Source organism: Lepidochelys kempii, chromosome 3 (assembly GCF_965140265.1).
Source record: "Lepidochelys kempii isolate rLepKem1 chromosome 3, rLepKem1.hap2, whole genome shotgun sequence".
Classification (NCBI taxonomy): Eukaryota; Metazoa; Chordata; order Testudines; family Cheloniidae; genus Lepidochelys; species Lepidochelys kempii.
The window spans coordinates 85,556,816-85,569,316 of NC_133258.1; the positions used below are offsets into that span (position 1 = coordinate 85,556,816).

At 44.5% G+C, this 12,501-nt stretch overlaps 1 protein-coding gene across 3 annotated transcripts in view; it reads right to left on the minus strand.

Moving 5' to 3' along the window:
- REV3L (REV3 like, DNA directed polymerase zeta catalytic subunit) overlaps nt 1–12,501 on the minus strand; it is a 251,239-nt gene that overhangs the window by 133,755 nt on the left and 104,983 nt on the right. For all 3 annotated transcript variants that reach the window (XM_073337056.1, XM_073337055.1, XM_073337057.1), the window contains exon 2: nt 9,385–9,574. In XM_073337056.1, the coding sequence (XP_073193157.1) occupies nt 9,385–9,574 (190 nt within the window). The remainder of the gene's footprint in view (nt 1–9,384; nt 9,575–12,501) is intronic.

Consider the following 12,501-nt stretch of genomic DNA (forward strand, 5'->3'; position numbering starts at 1 on the left):
TACAGGTTTCAGAGTAACAGCCGTGTTAGTCTGTATTCGCAAAAAGAAAAGGAGTACTTGTGGCACCTTAGAGACTAACCAATTTATTTGAGCATAAGCTTTTGTGAGCTACAGCTCACTTCAGCTGTAGCTCACGAAAGCTTATGCTCAAATAAATTGGTTAGTCTCTAAGGTGCCACAAGTACTCCTTTTCTTTTTGCTATCTCTACAGGTTATTCTCAATATTCTTCTCAGACATTTGTGATGAAATGCATCCAGTTTTGCGCATCTTTCTTGGTAAACTGCCATGTCTCGCTATATGTTGTGATGGCGATAACAATTGCTTTGTGCACATTCAGCTGTAAGTGCTATATAATGTTAAATACTCTGAAAAAGCAGACCCTAGGCATCTCAAATTGGGTACCCAAACTTAAGGACACTTTTGACCTTAAATGCTCTGTGCCTCAGTTGCCCATCTGTAAAATGGGGATAATAGCACATCATCTCACAGGGGTGTTGTGAAAATGTTTGTGAAGTACTCACCTGAGCATCCACATTGCATTGTAAATCTGGGCTTAAAATTGCTGGACTTGGGCTAACGTGTCCATACTGCATTATGCAGACCTTCTGACTCGAGTCTGTGGCTTGAGCTACACTGCAAAATGACAGGGCTTGGACCCAAGTATCAGTAGGACTTGGGCTCTCACTCTCTCCACCCAGATCCTGAGTGCTTTCTGACCCAAGTCAGACTGATTTGTGCATGGACGGAAGAGCAGCTTGAGCTCAAATCTGAGTCAGAGCCCAGGTTTAGCGTGCAGTGTAGACATATCCTAATAATTCTGTTTTCTGAGCAGGGTGTGAATGCTTTAGGGTAATAATAACTTGGACTACATACTGAACAATGAAAAAACACAAACTCTACAATAGCTGCTCTTTCAGTGAACACCTCTATCCTATGCACTGAATAAGGCAGAGATCCTATAGCAGAACTAGTATGCGATCATGTAATTAAATTTTGTTGAAGGAACATTAGGACTCATAGAAACCACACAAAAACCACTCACAACACAAAAGGGCCAGTTTCTTCAAGGACACAACTGACTTCTTCCAGAAACTCTGCAACATTAACAACCTTCCTCAGAACACCATCCTTCCAACCATGGATGATATCTCCCTATCCATCAACATCCCTCACCATGACAGCAGCACAAGCTGCCTTGAACATCTACAAGACAACGGACAACACACAAATGTCCATCCCAAACACATCTCCACTCTAACACTTAATCCTCCCACATAACAACTTTACATTTAACAACAAACACTGTGTCCAAACAACGTGAATAGCCATCGGTATGAGGATATGCCAAGCTCTTCATAGGCCACCTTGAGGAAGAATTTCTGGAAAAATGCACCACAAAACTAGTAATATACCTGAGATAAATTGATATTATCATCTTCTGGACAGATGACCTAACCTACCTCATCCATTTCTACCATAACTTCAATAACCACCATCCATCCCTCAAAGTCTCGCTAGAACACTTCCACAACAGCATTAACTTCCTGGACACTATGATCAGCTTCAACAATGTAATTCTACAGACAACTATACACAAGAAACCAAAAGATCACCAAGCTTACCTCCACAGGTCCAGTAAATGCCCCAGACACAGCAAGAAATCTGTTATCTACAGCCAGTCACTCAGATATTACAGAATATGCTTCAAGGAGAAAGTCTGGAATACATACCTCAACATGCGTTAGACTGCCTTCACCAAAAAGGACATTTCAGAGTAGTAGATCAAAGCATGGAATGGGCCACACAAATACCCTAAGAGAACATGGTTCAAAAAAAAAAAAAAAAAGCCCACCATCCACACACCTTTAGTTGTCACCTACCACCCCACATTGGAACCCATTGGTATGGGGTACCGAACAACTACAATCCCATGCTTGATGGGGACCACGTCCTGAAATAAATCTTTTCCAAACCACCTCTTCTGGTCTAAAGATGACCTCCCAACCTTATCATCAGAAGCAAGCTCCCCACAGACCAGGACATTTCAACTCAAACAGCACCAGACCTTGCCAGAACAACAGATGCTACTCCAGGGGGAATTCTGCAACTCTGTGCATGTGAAGAATTCATGTCTGGTGCAGAATTTATTTTTCCTGCAGAAAATACATTCTGCCCAAGAAGTGCTGCAGTTCTATCTTTCACCCACCAAAGGCCACTGTGGTACCAGAACAGCCAGCAGCTGGCTGTTTTGATCATAGCATCCTGTCCGTGGAGCCAGGTTAGGACAGACAGAGTGGGGCACATGGTGCTGCTGGGGGGGAGGGGACAGGTTACAGACTGGGGTTCAGAAGAGTTAGTGGGGGTGGAGGGGACAGGATGGGGCGCGGGCTCAGGAGCTAGTGGAGTGATAGCATTGAGCCAGGGGCTGAATGGGAGAAGTGCTGCAGTGCCACATGGAGACAGGGGGCAGGAGGGATTCAGGACCACATGGAAACAGGGGGCTGCAGGGACACATAGGGAAGAGGGGCAGATGTACCTGACTAAATGGGAAAGACTTGGGGTCAGCTAAAATTGTCTTGGGCAGTAGGGGCTATCTCAATGACCATAGCTTTGTCCTTTTTGATCTTGGGTAAAATCCTGGAGATCAGGGGAATTGGTGCAAAGGCATACAAGAATCCTCCAAACCACCGAAGAAGAAAGGAAGCGCGCTCACACTTCCTCTAGAGGAAAAGTCCTTGCACTTAGTGTTGTCCCACATGGCAAAGAAGTCTAATGGTGGGAGTTCCCAACTGGTGAAATATTAGGTCTAGAATGGATTTCTACTTTTGTGGCTGGTTACCACATTCTTACTCAGGAAGTCCACCAGGTTTGTGCTGATCCCTAGTAGATGCAGAGCTATCTGATTCATTCCATGCTGGCACCATTCCCAGAAGCTGATTGCCTTTAAAAAAAAAAGGGGGGGGGGGAGGGATGATCAAATGATTCTCTGCTTGTTTCTGTAGTGTGTCACCAACATTTTGCCCATCAGAATCTACACCACAGCATTTTGGAGAACAGGTAGGAAAGCCATGCAAGCCAATGTGATGGTTCTCAGCTCCAAGATGTTCATGTAGTTTTAGATCATCCTAAAACCACAAACCTTGCATATGAAAGTGATTCAAGTGAACATCCCATCATGTCCTAGATGTGTCTGTAACTAGCATTACTGCTGAGGAAGGGACCGAGAAGGGTTGTCCTTTTCTTATGTTCATTGGATATAACCATACTCGTGTTCCAACAGGATATGAGGCAGGACCGTGACTTGTTTGCTCACAAGATGTCTTGATAGAGAACAGACTTTCTCAGTCAGCACTGCAGAGGCCATAGGCAAAGTCTGTCAAGCAGCATCACATACGTACATGTGATCATATTGCCAAGGCCACGGGTCCCCTGACACATACATACAGTTGTCGTCAATCTTGTTCACAAGTTGTATGCTATCAACTGAAGAGACTGGAACTGGTCCTCTGGCAGCAAACCTTTTGCCAGACTAGAGTTGAGCCATGCTCCTATGAATTTTACTGTCCGTGTAGTACAAGACACAACTTCTTGGTTCACCAGGAGTCCCAACTGGGAGAACAGGTAGAAGAAGAAATCCAGAGCTGCTTTGGTCTCATCCTGGAACTGGCCTCTGATCAGCCAGTTGCCTAGGTAAAGCAAATATGGATTCCCTATTTCCTTTGCGCGCTACGGCCAGACATTTAGTAAACATTCTCAGTGCTGTAGGAAGTCTAAAGGGTAGAACACTCTATTGATAATGGCTGGGACGCACTGTGAATCTTCGGTATTTCTTGTGGGCTTGATGTGGTGAAGTGGAAGCACACCTTCTGCAAGTCTAGAACCGTGAGCCAGTCTTGAGCTTGGAGTGATAGGATGATGGAGGCAAGCATTACCATTACCAAGCATTACCTGAACCTGAGACAGTACATATGTGTGTGCTGAATCTTCTCAGGTCTAGGGTAGGATGAAGACCTCTTTTAGTCTTTGGAATAAGGAAACACTGCAGTAGAAGCCTCTTTCCCTATATTCCTGGGGAACTTCCTCTATGGCTCCTAGACAAAGCAATGAAGCCATTTCTGTTTGTAACAGACACTAGTTAGAGGGGTCCCTGAAAAGGGACAGTGAAAAGGGGTCCATATGTGATAGCCACAGATAATGATCTCCAGCACCTATCTGCCTGCTGTTACAGCAGACCACGCCTGGTGGTATGGGGCAAAGCAGCTTCCAAAAGTCATTCTCTGTGGGCTGGTTCCTGTACAGGCTTTGACCATCCCATCAAATTTTCTGATGGAGCGTCATGGCAAAATGTGGGGCCAAAGGCAAGGAGGGTTGATGCCACTTGTTCTACCCTGGGTATTTCCTGGTCTGATCCTCCATCTGCCTGGGGTAAGATGGGGTATGTGGTCTCTGCTAGTGCAATGATTGAGGGTGGTACACCTTTTGATAGGATGGGGGAGTGCAAATTCCCACTGAGTGTTAAGGCTGGGAATTTTTCAGTGCATGTAGGATGCTATCAGTCAGTTTGATGAACAGCTCCAAGCCCTCCAAAGTAAAGTCCTTAGTCGTGGCTTGTTAGTTGGGAGGGATACTCGAGGCCTGAAGCCATGCAGGGTCACCACAATGATCATAGACCTGGCCACATTGTCAAAGGCATCCATTACTGCCTGTAGAACTGTCTTGGCCACAAGTTGGCTTTCTTCTATAACACTTTCAGTTCCTCTCTGATTTTGTGAGAGAGCTAAGCCAGGAATGGTCTCATTCTGTCCCATGTTAAAAAATCATATTTGGCCAGCAATGCCTGGGAGTTAGCTACCCTCCACTGGAGCAAGGCCAGCGTGTATGCCTTTCTTCCAAAAAGATCTACGCATTTGGGACCCTTGTCCTTAGGTGTGTTTTTGGTGGGCTTTGACTTCTCTTGGACACTCAAGGGAGCCAAGGTTGGGGTGGGTGGGTAATAGTTCTTGAACTTCCAGCGGGTACCATGTTACAGGGAATTCATGTTTTAGTGGCTGGCATTTGCCACAAGACTTTTGCCAGATCTAGGAGGCCTTCATTTATGAGAAGAGCAATTCCGGCTGGACCAATGGCCAACAAAATATCAAACAGCTTGTGAGATTTCACAGAGGTGAGTGAAGTCTCAGTCTCCATGGTGTCTGTGATATCCACCAGGAGCTCCTGGAAGTCTTTGAAATTGTGCAGTGCTGGTATTGGTGCTAAAGCCTTATCTGGGAACAAGGAGTCGTCGTCTTTGGGCAGTGAGAAGAGTCATTCAATTCTGAATTTCCTTCCTCTTTGTATTCTGGTAACTGAGGTTTTGCTAAGCAAAGCCATACAGAGAGGAGACCTCCTTCTCTTCTGAGATGGTGGGGACTACATCCTAGAGGCCCGGGAAGGTAGGCGCCAATAACTCTAGTGTCACTAGGGCACTCTGTATGGTTATGGAGGACTGGTGAATTGTTGGATGGACCAATATTAGAGTCCTGGTGTGCCTACGGTTGAGGTCTGTAGAGATATTCCAGCAAAAAGGTATGTCCTGGGGATGGTGAAGAGGAATCCACCAGAATCATGGGCGGCACCAACTGGTAAAGCTCTATCAGTACCCAGGACTGTGTCAGTGCTGCTGCATATCTCGGTACCTAGCATTGCTCCAGAGCACTCTGAGTCTGTGTTGTTGGGGATAGAGTCAAAATACCGGGGCTACTTCTAGTACCAGAAGAGCCTGCTGTGCAGCAGTCTGCTCCATTCTTCTAGTCTCTATGTCATACTTGGACATACCAGCTTGTCTCCCAAAGTTTTTCTATATCCCTCTTTATGGGAGGACACAGAGCTCCTCGTTGAGCTCCTGCCCCCATACTAGATCTAACGCTAACTCTCATAGATTGCTCCTGCAGATGGAATTTCAGCCTCATATCCCTCTATTTGTGTGTTCTTAGAAAGCAGAGGCAGACCGAGCACCCGCTGGGATGTGCGACTCTCCCAGGCAGAATATCTTCTGTGCCCATCTTTCAGTGGAATCAGTTCACTGCAGGACAGAAAAGGTTTTCCTGTGGGTTTCGAGTCCACCATATTTTAAGTTTCTGTACTGGGGGAGGGTTTTTGTACTTGGCTTGAAAAGTAAATAAAAGAATGAAAGTCAATCTGAAATATCTCAGAAGATTTTAAGACGGTTTCTTAAGAAGTTTAGCCTGAACTGAAGTCCAGTGGATCAGACACTAGCTAGGTTCCATTTCACCACAGGTAGTAAGAGGGAACTGAGGGTGGGTTGTGGCTGCCCTATCCTTTATGTCCTTATATGTGAACACAAAGAGGCACAGGATACATGCATGGCCCCAATGGACATCGCTATTCAAAAGCTCTGGTCTCAGGCATATGAGGTGCATCGACTCCTTAGAGCGAGATCCACAACAACACACATTCAGAGAACCAGTGGATTGTTCTTTGTTTCAGACAGGCAACCAGTATATACAGTGTTCAAAGATTATCCTTCCTTTAGCTCTGACTCTGCCTGCTTGTCTCTTCCATATTTTGAAACTTAGGCAGTAAATATTTCTCTTAATTGTCCTTCCTACAGCAGGGAAAGCATGCAAGAACATCTGCAGGGCTTAGATTTGAGAAGGTAAAATCACAGAGCTTTCAGCACCTAAAGTTTCTACCATGTGCATTCAGAACCTGATTTGAAGTTATAACAAAAGAGCTGCCAAGCTGCTAAAGAGAGGGATATGGGATCTGTTACTCTCTCCCTGCAGCTTTCTGGCTGTGTTGCAGAATGGAGGAGGAGGAGGAAGACAGAAGGGTTGTCTTCACTAGGCTACTCTGCTTAGTTTTTAATTTTGGTTCCTCCTCTCCAGTGAATAGCTCCAGTGCTTGTCTTCTGCTGCTAATCATATCTTTTACAAGAAACCACAGATAGGAAAGGATCAGATTAATAAAGTAACTCTTCACTTAACGTCCTCCCGCTTATCGTTGTTTCAGTTACGTCGCTGCTCAGTTAGGGAACATGCTCATTTAAAGTTGTGCAATGCTCCCTTATAATGTTCTTTGGCTGCCTGCTCTATACACTGCATGTAAGATTTTGTGGAAGAGCAGCGACTTTACAAGGGAGCACTGCGCAAATTCCTCTTCTCCGCCTCCTCCCCCTCCCTCCCAGAGCTTAGGACTTTCTGGGAGGGAGGGGCAGGAGCAAGGAAGCACTGTGTCTCCACTCGTCCCCCCTCCCTCCCAGAAAGTCCTAAGCCTGCCAAACAGCTGTTTGGCGGTGCTTAGGACTTTTTCGGGGCAGGGAAGGAGCAGGGATGCAGAGTGCTCCGGAGAGAAGGTGGAGTGGGGGTGGGAAGAGGTGGGCCTGGAATGGAGCGGAGACGGAAAGAAGAGGGCCTGGAGCACCCCCCAGCAAAGTCGGCTCCTGTTCTTCTCTGGGTAAGCTGCCACTGCTGCTGTGAAAGTGCTTCCTAATGTCCTTGCCTGCAGCAGGCTGTGCCTGTGTGGATAAGCCAGGGGCACTTCCCAACCACAGTACAGTACTGTACAGTATACAATGCCTTTTGTCTGGCCCCAAAAAATTTCCTTGGAACCTAACCCCCCACATTTACAGTAAAGCTTATGGGAAAATTGGATTCGTTTAACATACTTTCACTTAAAGTTGCATTTTTCAGGAACATAACTACAGCGTTAAGTGAGGAGTTACTGTAGTTTCACTGCTGCTCAAGTTTCTCATAGCAACCGTGAAAGCCAATAATACAGTGATCAGATTTTGTTCTGCTGCAGCCTATGTAAGCTCTGAGCTGTAACACAGGCACTGTCTGCAGTCTTCAGAAGGAACGATTGCAATGGTTCATGCTGGGAAGGTTATCTTGATAAGTATAATTGCTATGAACTAGGGATTGCCAAAAGTGCACCCTACTGGCTGGCCAGGCAAGGCCAGGCCAGTGTTGAACACCCTTTTTTCTAGATGAAAACAGATTTTGCAGAAATTGCGTATGTTCATCCAGAAAAGCTTCTTGTTCATCATGGATGAGTAAATTTTTCAATCCCTGGTTATGAGAGTCAAGTAAATAGTGAATAAGAGAATCCTTAAATGTTAACATCTGGTAATAATATTCCTAACAATTCTTGGAACAGCAAAAACACACACTAAATAAGAAGTAAGCAAACAGTGTTGTCCTGGGCCATACGTGCATGTCCCAGGGCCCTGTTTCAAGGCTTGGACCATTTACAGTGTCTAGCGACCAAGCATCACATGATAATAGAGTGATATTTCCTATAAGAGGGAGCCTGTGCAGTCTGAGGGGGAGAAACCTGCAGGATTGCCCTTGCAAGAGACCCATTGTCAGAGGGGTCGGGGGAAGGGGCTCTCCAGACCAACCGGGCTGTAGCAACCTGACATAAAGGACAAAAACACACCAGAGTTCTGCATGGATACAAAACTTGTATCTGCATCTGATCTGCAATCCGCAAACATGGTCCGCAGATATCCACAGATGTGCAGGGCTCTAGATATAAAAATTGGATCCATATCCATCCATGATCCACAAACATGGTCAGTGGATATAAAGCAGATATCCGCACATTTGCAGGGCTTGACAAAAAATCAGGAGACCTAAGAGGAAGAGGTTTTCTTTAGGAAACACCAAGTAGCAGAACCTAGGTTTTGGTAAGGAGAACTACTGAAATCAGCTTATGGTTGAAGGAACTGTAGAGTTTGGAAAATACTGGCTTTTATTTACAGTAGAACCTCAGAGTTACAAACATCAGAGTTACGAACTGACAGGTCAACCACAGACCTCATTTAGAACCGGAAGTACGCAATTAGGCAGCAGCAGAGACCAAAAAAAAAGCAAATACGGTACAATACTGTGTTAAAATAAACTACTAAATAATAAAGGGAAAGTTTTAAAAAATTTTGACAAATTGTTTCTGTGCTTGTTTCACTTAAATTAAGATGGTTAAAGGCAGCAAATACAGTACAGTACTGTTTTAAACATAGTACTAAAAAAATAAATGAAAAACAGCTGTATTAAGTCAATGTTCAGTTGTAAACTTTTGAAAGAACCATAACGTTTTGTTCAGTTATGAACATTTTACAGTTACAAATAACTTCCATTCCTCAGGTGTGTGTAACTAAGAGGTTCTACTGTATGTTGACATTAAACTGTTATTTTACTACAGTTACGTTATTTTAATAAACCAGACCCCAAGAAGGGGTGGTGTTAGATGTATATAAGCATGTGTAGTTACTGGTGAGTTCAAGGACAAACTGAGGCAGTGGACCTCCCAATGCCAAACCAGGTATGCTGACCCTTCTACATAAACAAAACTAACAATAACATATTGTAAGTCATACTTACATTCCAGATACTAATGATACTTTGAACACATGTTGAACAGTAGAAGATGGATTGCCTAAAGCCACATTGAGTGCTCGGTCAATGCTGAACGCCACCTGACGAAGATAGTGTTCTGACTGCTTCCCATAACCATCGTATGGCACATAGAGATAAGGAAAGATACCATGTAAATGGAGACAAGTCTTCTGACCTAGAAAGAAAAAGAAAGTCAAGCTGAGCAGCTTTTTCATGTAATAACAGATGTAAAAATATTCTGTACAGTCATCCAACTAACATGAATATAAAATCCACATATTTGGGTTACCAGGTGTCCCAAGTGGAACCAAAGCTATCTGCCTGCCTAATAATCAATAAACAGGATACCTTCTGCTTAAAAAAATAACTTACCAACTGTAAATAAAGGGGCTTTTTGAAAAATATTTAACTATCAGTTGAACATTCTCCTCTACAGTATTGTGCAGCAAGGTAAGATTTCTCAAACGAAGAAGAGAGGCACAAAAAGGCCCAGGGCAAATAAGATAATATTCTTTCTTGAGGGATTATTTTCCAGGAAAGACTCAGGAAAGCTAAAAATAAATTCTCATATTGATGGTCTCTAAACTTGGTATTTAATTTTTTCCAAAACTGCTAGAAAATGTTCTATTGCACTTGATGCAAAGAAAAAAAGACAGCAATACAACCATAAGATGATAAATATCCTATATACATTTTACAATATTAACCAATGAACAAAAGAAAATCAATCATGGTACTGCCAGTAACATGAGGAATGTATTTTCACAGAGATATTTTCACACATATCAAAAATCTATTGAAAACTCTATTTAAATACTCCAGATGTGTTCCAAAAATATAAGAATTTTCATTAAGATCAGCATAATTCATATAACTGATCACTACAGTTGCTTTTGAAAGCTTTGAAAACAAAAACACTGAGCCTTGTTGAAATCTGTAAAAATCCATCTTTTCCTCAAATAATTCAAAGATCTGCATGATAAAACATTCCCATTTGAGAACCTATAAATCAGCATCAGATTATAAAGTTTTGAAACTTATTCTACAGATTTGAGATCTGAAAAAATTAAATCCTGTGTCTCATATCTAACTTTTTTCTTTAATGTATTTTAAGATCTCCATCAGTTATTTTTAATATTGTAATTAAAAAACAAGATTCTAGAAGCCTGTGTATTTGCCCACTCCTTTGTTGTAAAACAGAACAATCAATAGATAAACTAAAAGCCCTCCATATTTTCAATACAGACTAACTTTTCAACCCAATATTAGCCCTGGCGTGGTAGCAACAGAATCATATCCCTGTTCTCCTTCTAAATCTCACACACAGAGGTTGGAGGCCTTGGATTTATTCTTCAGAGTCTTCGACCTGTGACATAACAGTATTATCATGAATTAAAGTGCTAGACATAAAACTATTCACTTCAGTTTAATTTGATTCTGATCTTTAATTAATTGACCCTTTTCAATTTGTTCCATAGATGTCTCTAATTTTGGAATTCTTGATCAAATAAATTAAAAAAATAAAAATCGGATGCTAAACGGATGTAAAACAGTCAGTGTAATGACATCTCCAGGACATGCTGAGGAATCAGAGCTCAAAACAGAGAAGAAGCCAGATCTATGTTAGGGGAAATCATCATTACTGTGAGGCACCTCCATCATTTCTGCTAATAGTAGGCTGGATATACTCATACAACTACTGCGGTTGCTTTGACTTCTCAGGTGACCTACATTTTCTTGATCTCATGTATTAAATAGCCTATGAATCAGCCGTTCTCAAGCGGGGATCTGCAAGACCCCGGCGCCCACCACCACCACCTGGGCTGAAGCCAGGAAGTGCCGGGCTGAAGCCCTAATCCCTGGCATAACGCTCCCCCTGCATCTACTGTGGGACTGAAGCCAGGAGCCTCAAGCCCTGGTGCTCCCTGTGGGGCAGAAGCCCTGAGCCCATGGGCAGAGTTGGGAACATGGAGGGCATTGCCCCTGCCCCCAAACTGCAGCACAAGAAAATGGCAGTCCGGGGGGCAGCTCCACACCTCCCCCCATCTCCTCTCCCTGCCCCCTGCCCAGGTCGGAGGCGGGAAGCTGCAGCAGTGCGGGACAGCTGCTGTTCTGGCTGGTGCCATGGAGCAGGCAGCGGCAGTGTTCCCTCTTCTCCTGCTGGTGCTCCAGGTTGAAGCTGCTCCTCTGATCCCAACCCCCTTTGCTCCCACAGAGGCAGCCAGTAAGAGCCCCCTGGGTGGGGAGACCAGGCTCCGTGGCTGGCAGACCCCTCCTGGGAAAAGGGACCACAGGGGAGTCATAACAGCACACAGCCCCTAATACCTCTCTCTCTGCACCCTGAGCTACCCCCTGCCTACACACAGCCCCAGCTACCCTCCTCCCTGCACCCTGAGCTACACCCTACCTGCACACAGCCCCTAGCCATCCCCTCTCCGCACCCTTAGCTACCCTCCTGCCCGCATACAGCCCCTAGCTAGCCTCCTCTCTGCACCCTGACCTGTTTTCAAACTTTTAGAGCTAAGCCCCCCACCTTTGAGTTATAATTTTTGGTTGCATGCCCCCGCCCGCCAACCCAGACAGGCTGGGTGGCCTGCTGAGGTGAATCATGGGATGGAGGTGGCGCTCCCTCCCTGGACCCTACCATGCAGAGATGGTTCGAGCCCCACTGGCCCCTGCCCCCCCAAACTAGAAATCAAACTACGCCTATGCCCAAGGCCCCTTCCCCAGGGTTCCCCCCACCCACCCACGGGCCCTGGAGTTTTTATAGCATGTCAAGGTGGGCCTCACAGAGAAAAAGACTGAGAACCCCTGCTATAAATGGCTCTACTTTTGCTAACAGGCTGTTATGTCCTATTCCAAAAGAAATTATAGTATCTCCTCACTTAATGCTGTAGTTATGTTCCTGAAAAATACCACTTTAAGTGAAAGTATGTTAAACGAATCCAATTTTCCCATAAGCTTTACTGTAAATGCGGGGAGTTAGGTTCCAAGGAAATTTTTGGGGGGCAGACAAAAGGCATTATATACTGTAAAGTACAGTACTGTACTGTATTGTGGTTGGGAAGTGCCCCTGGCTTACCCCACACAGGCACAGCCCGC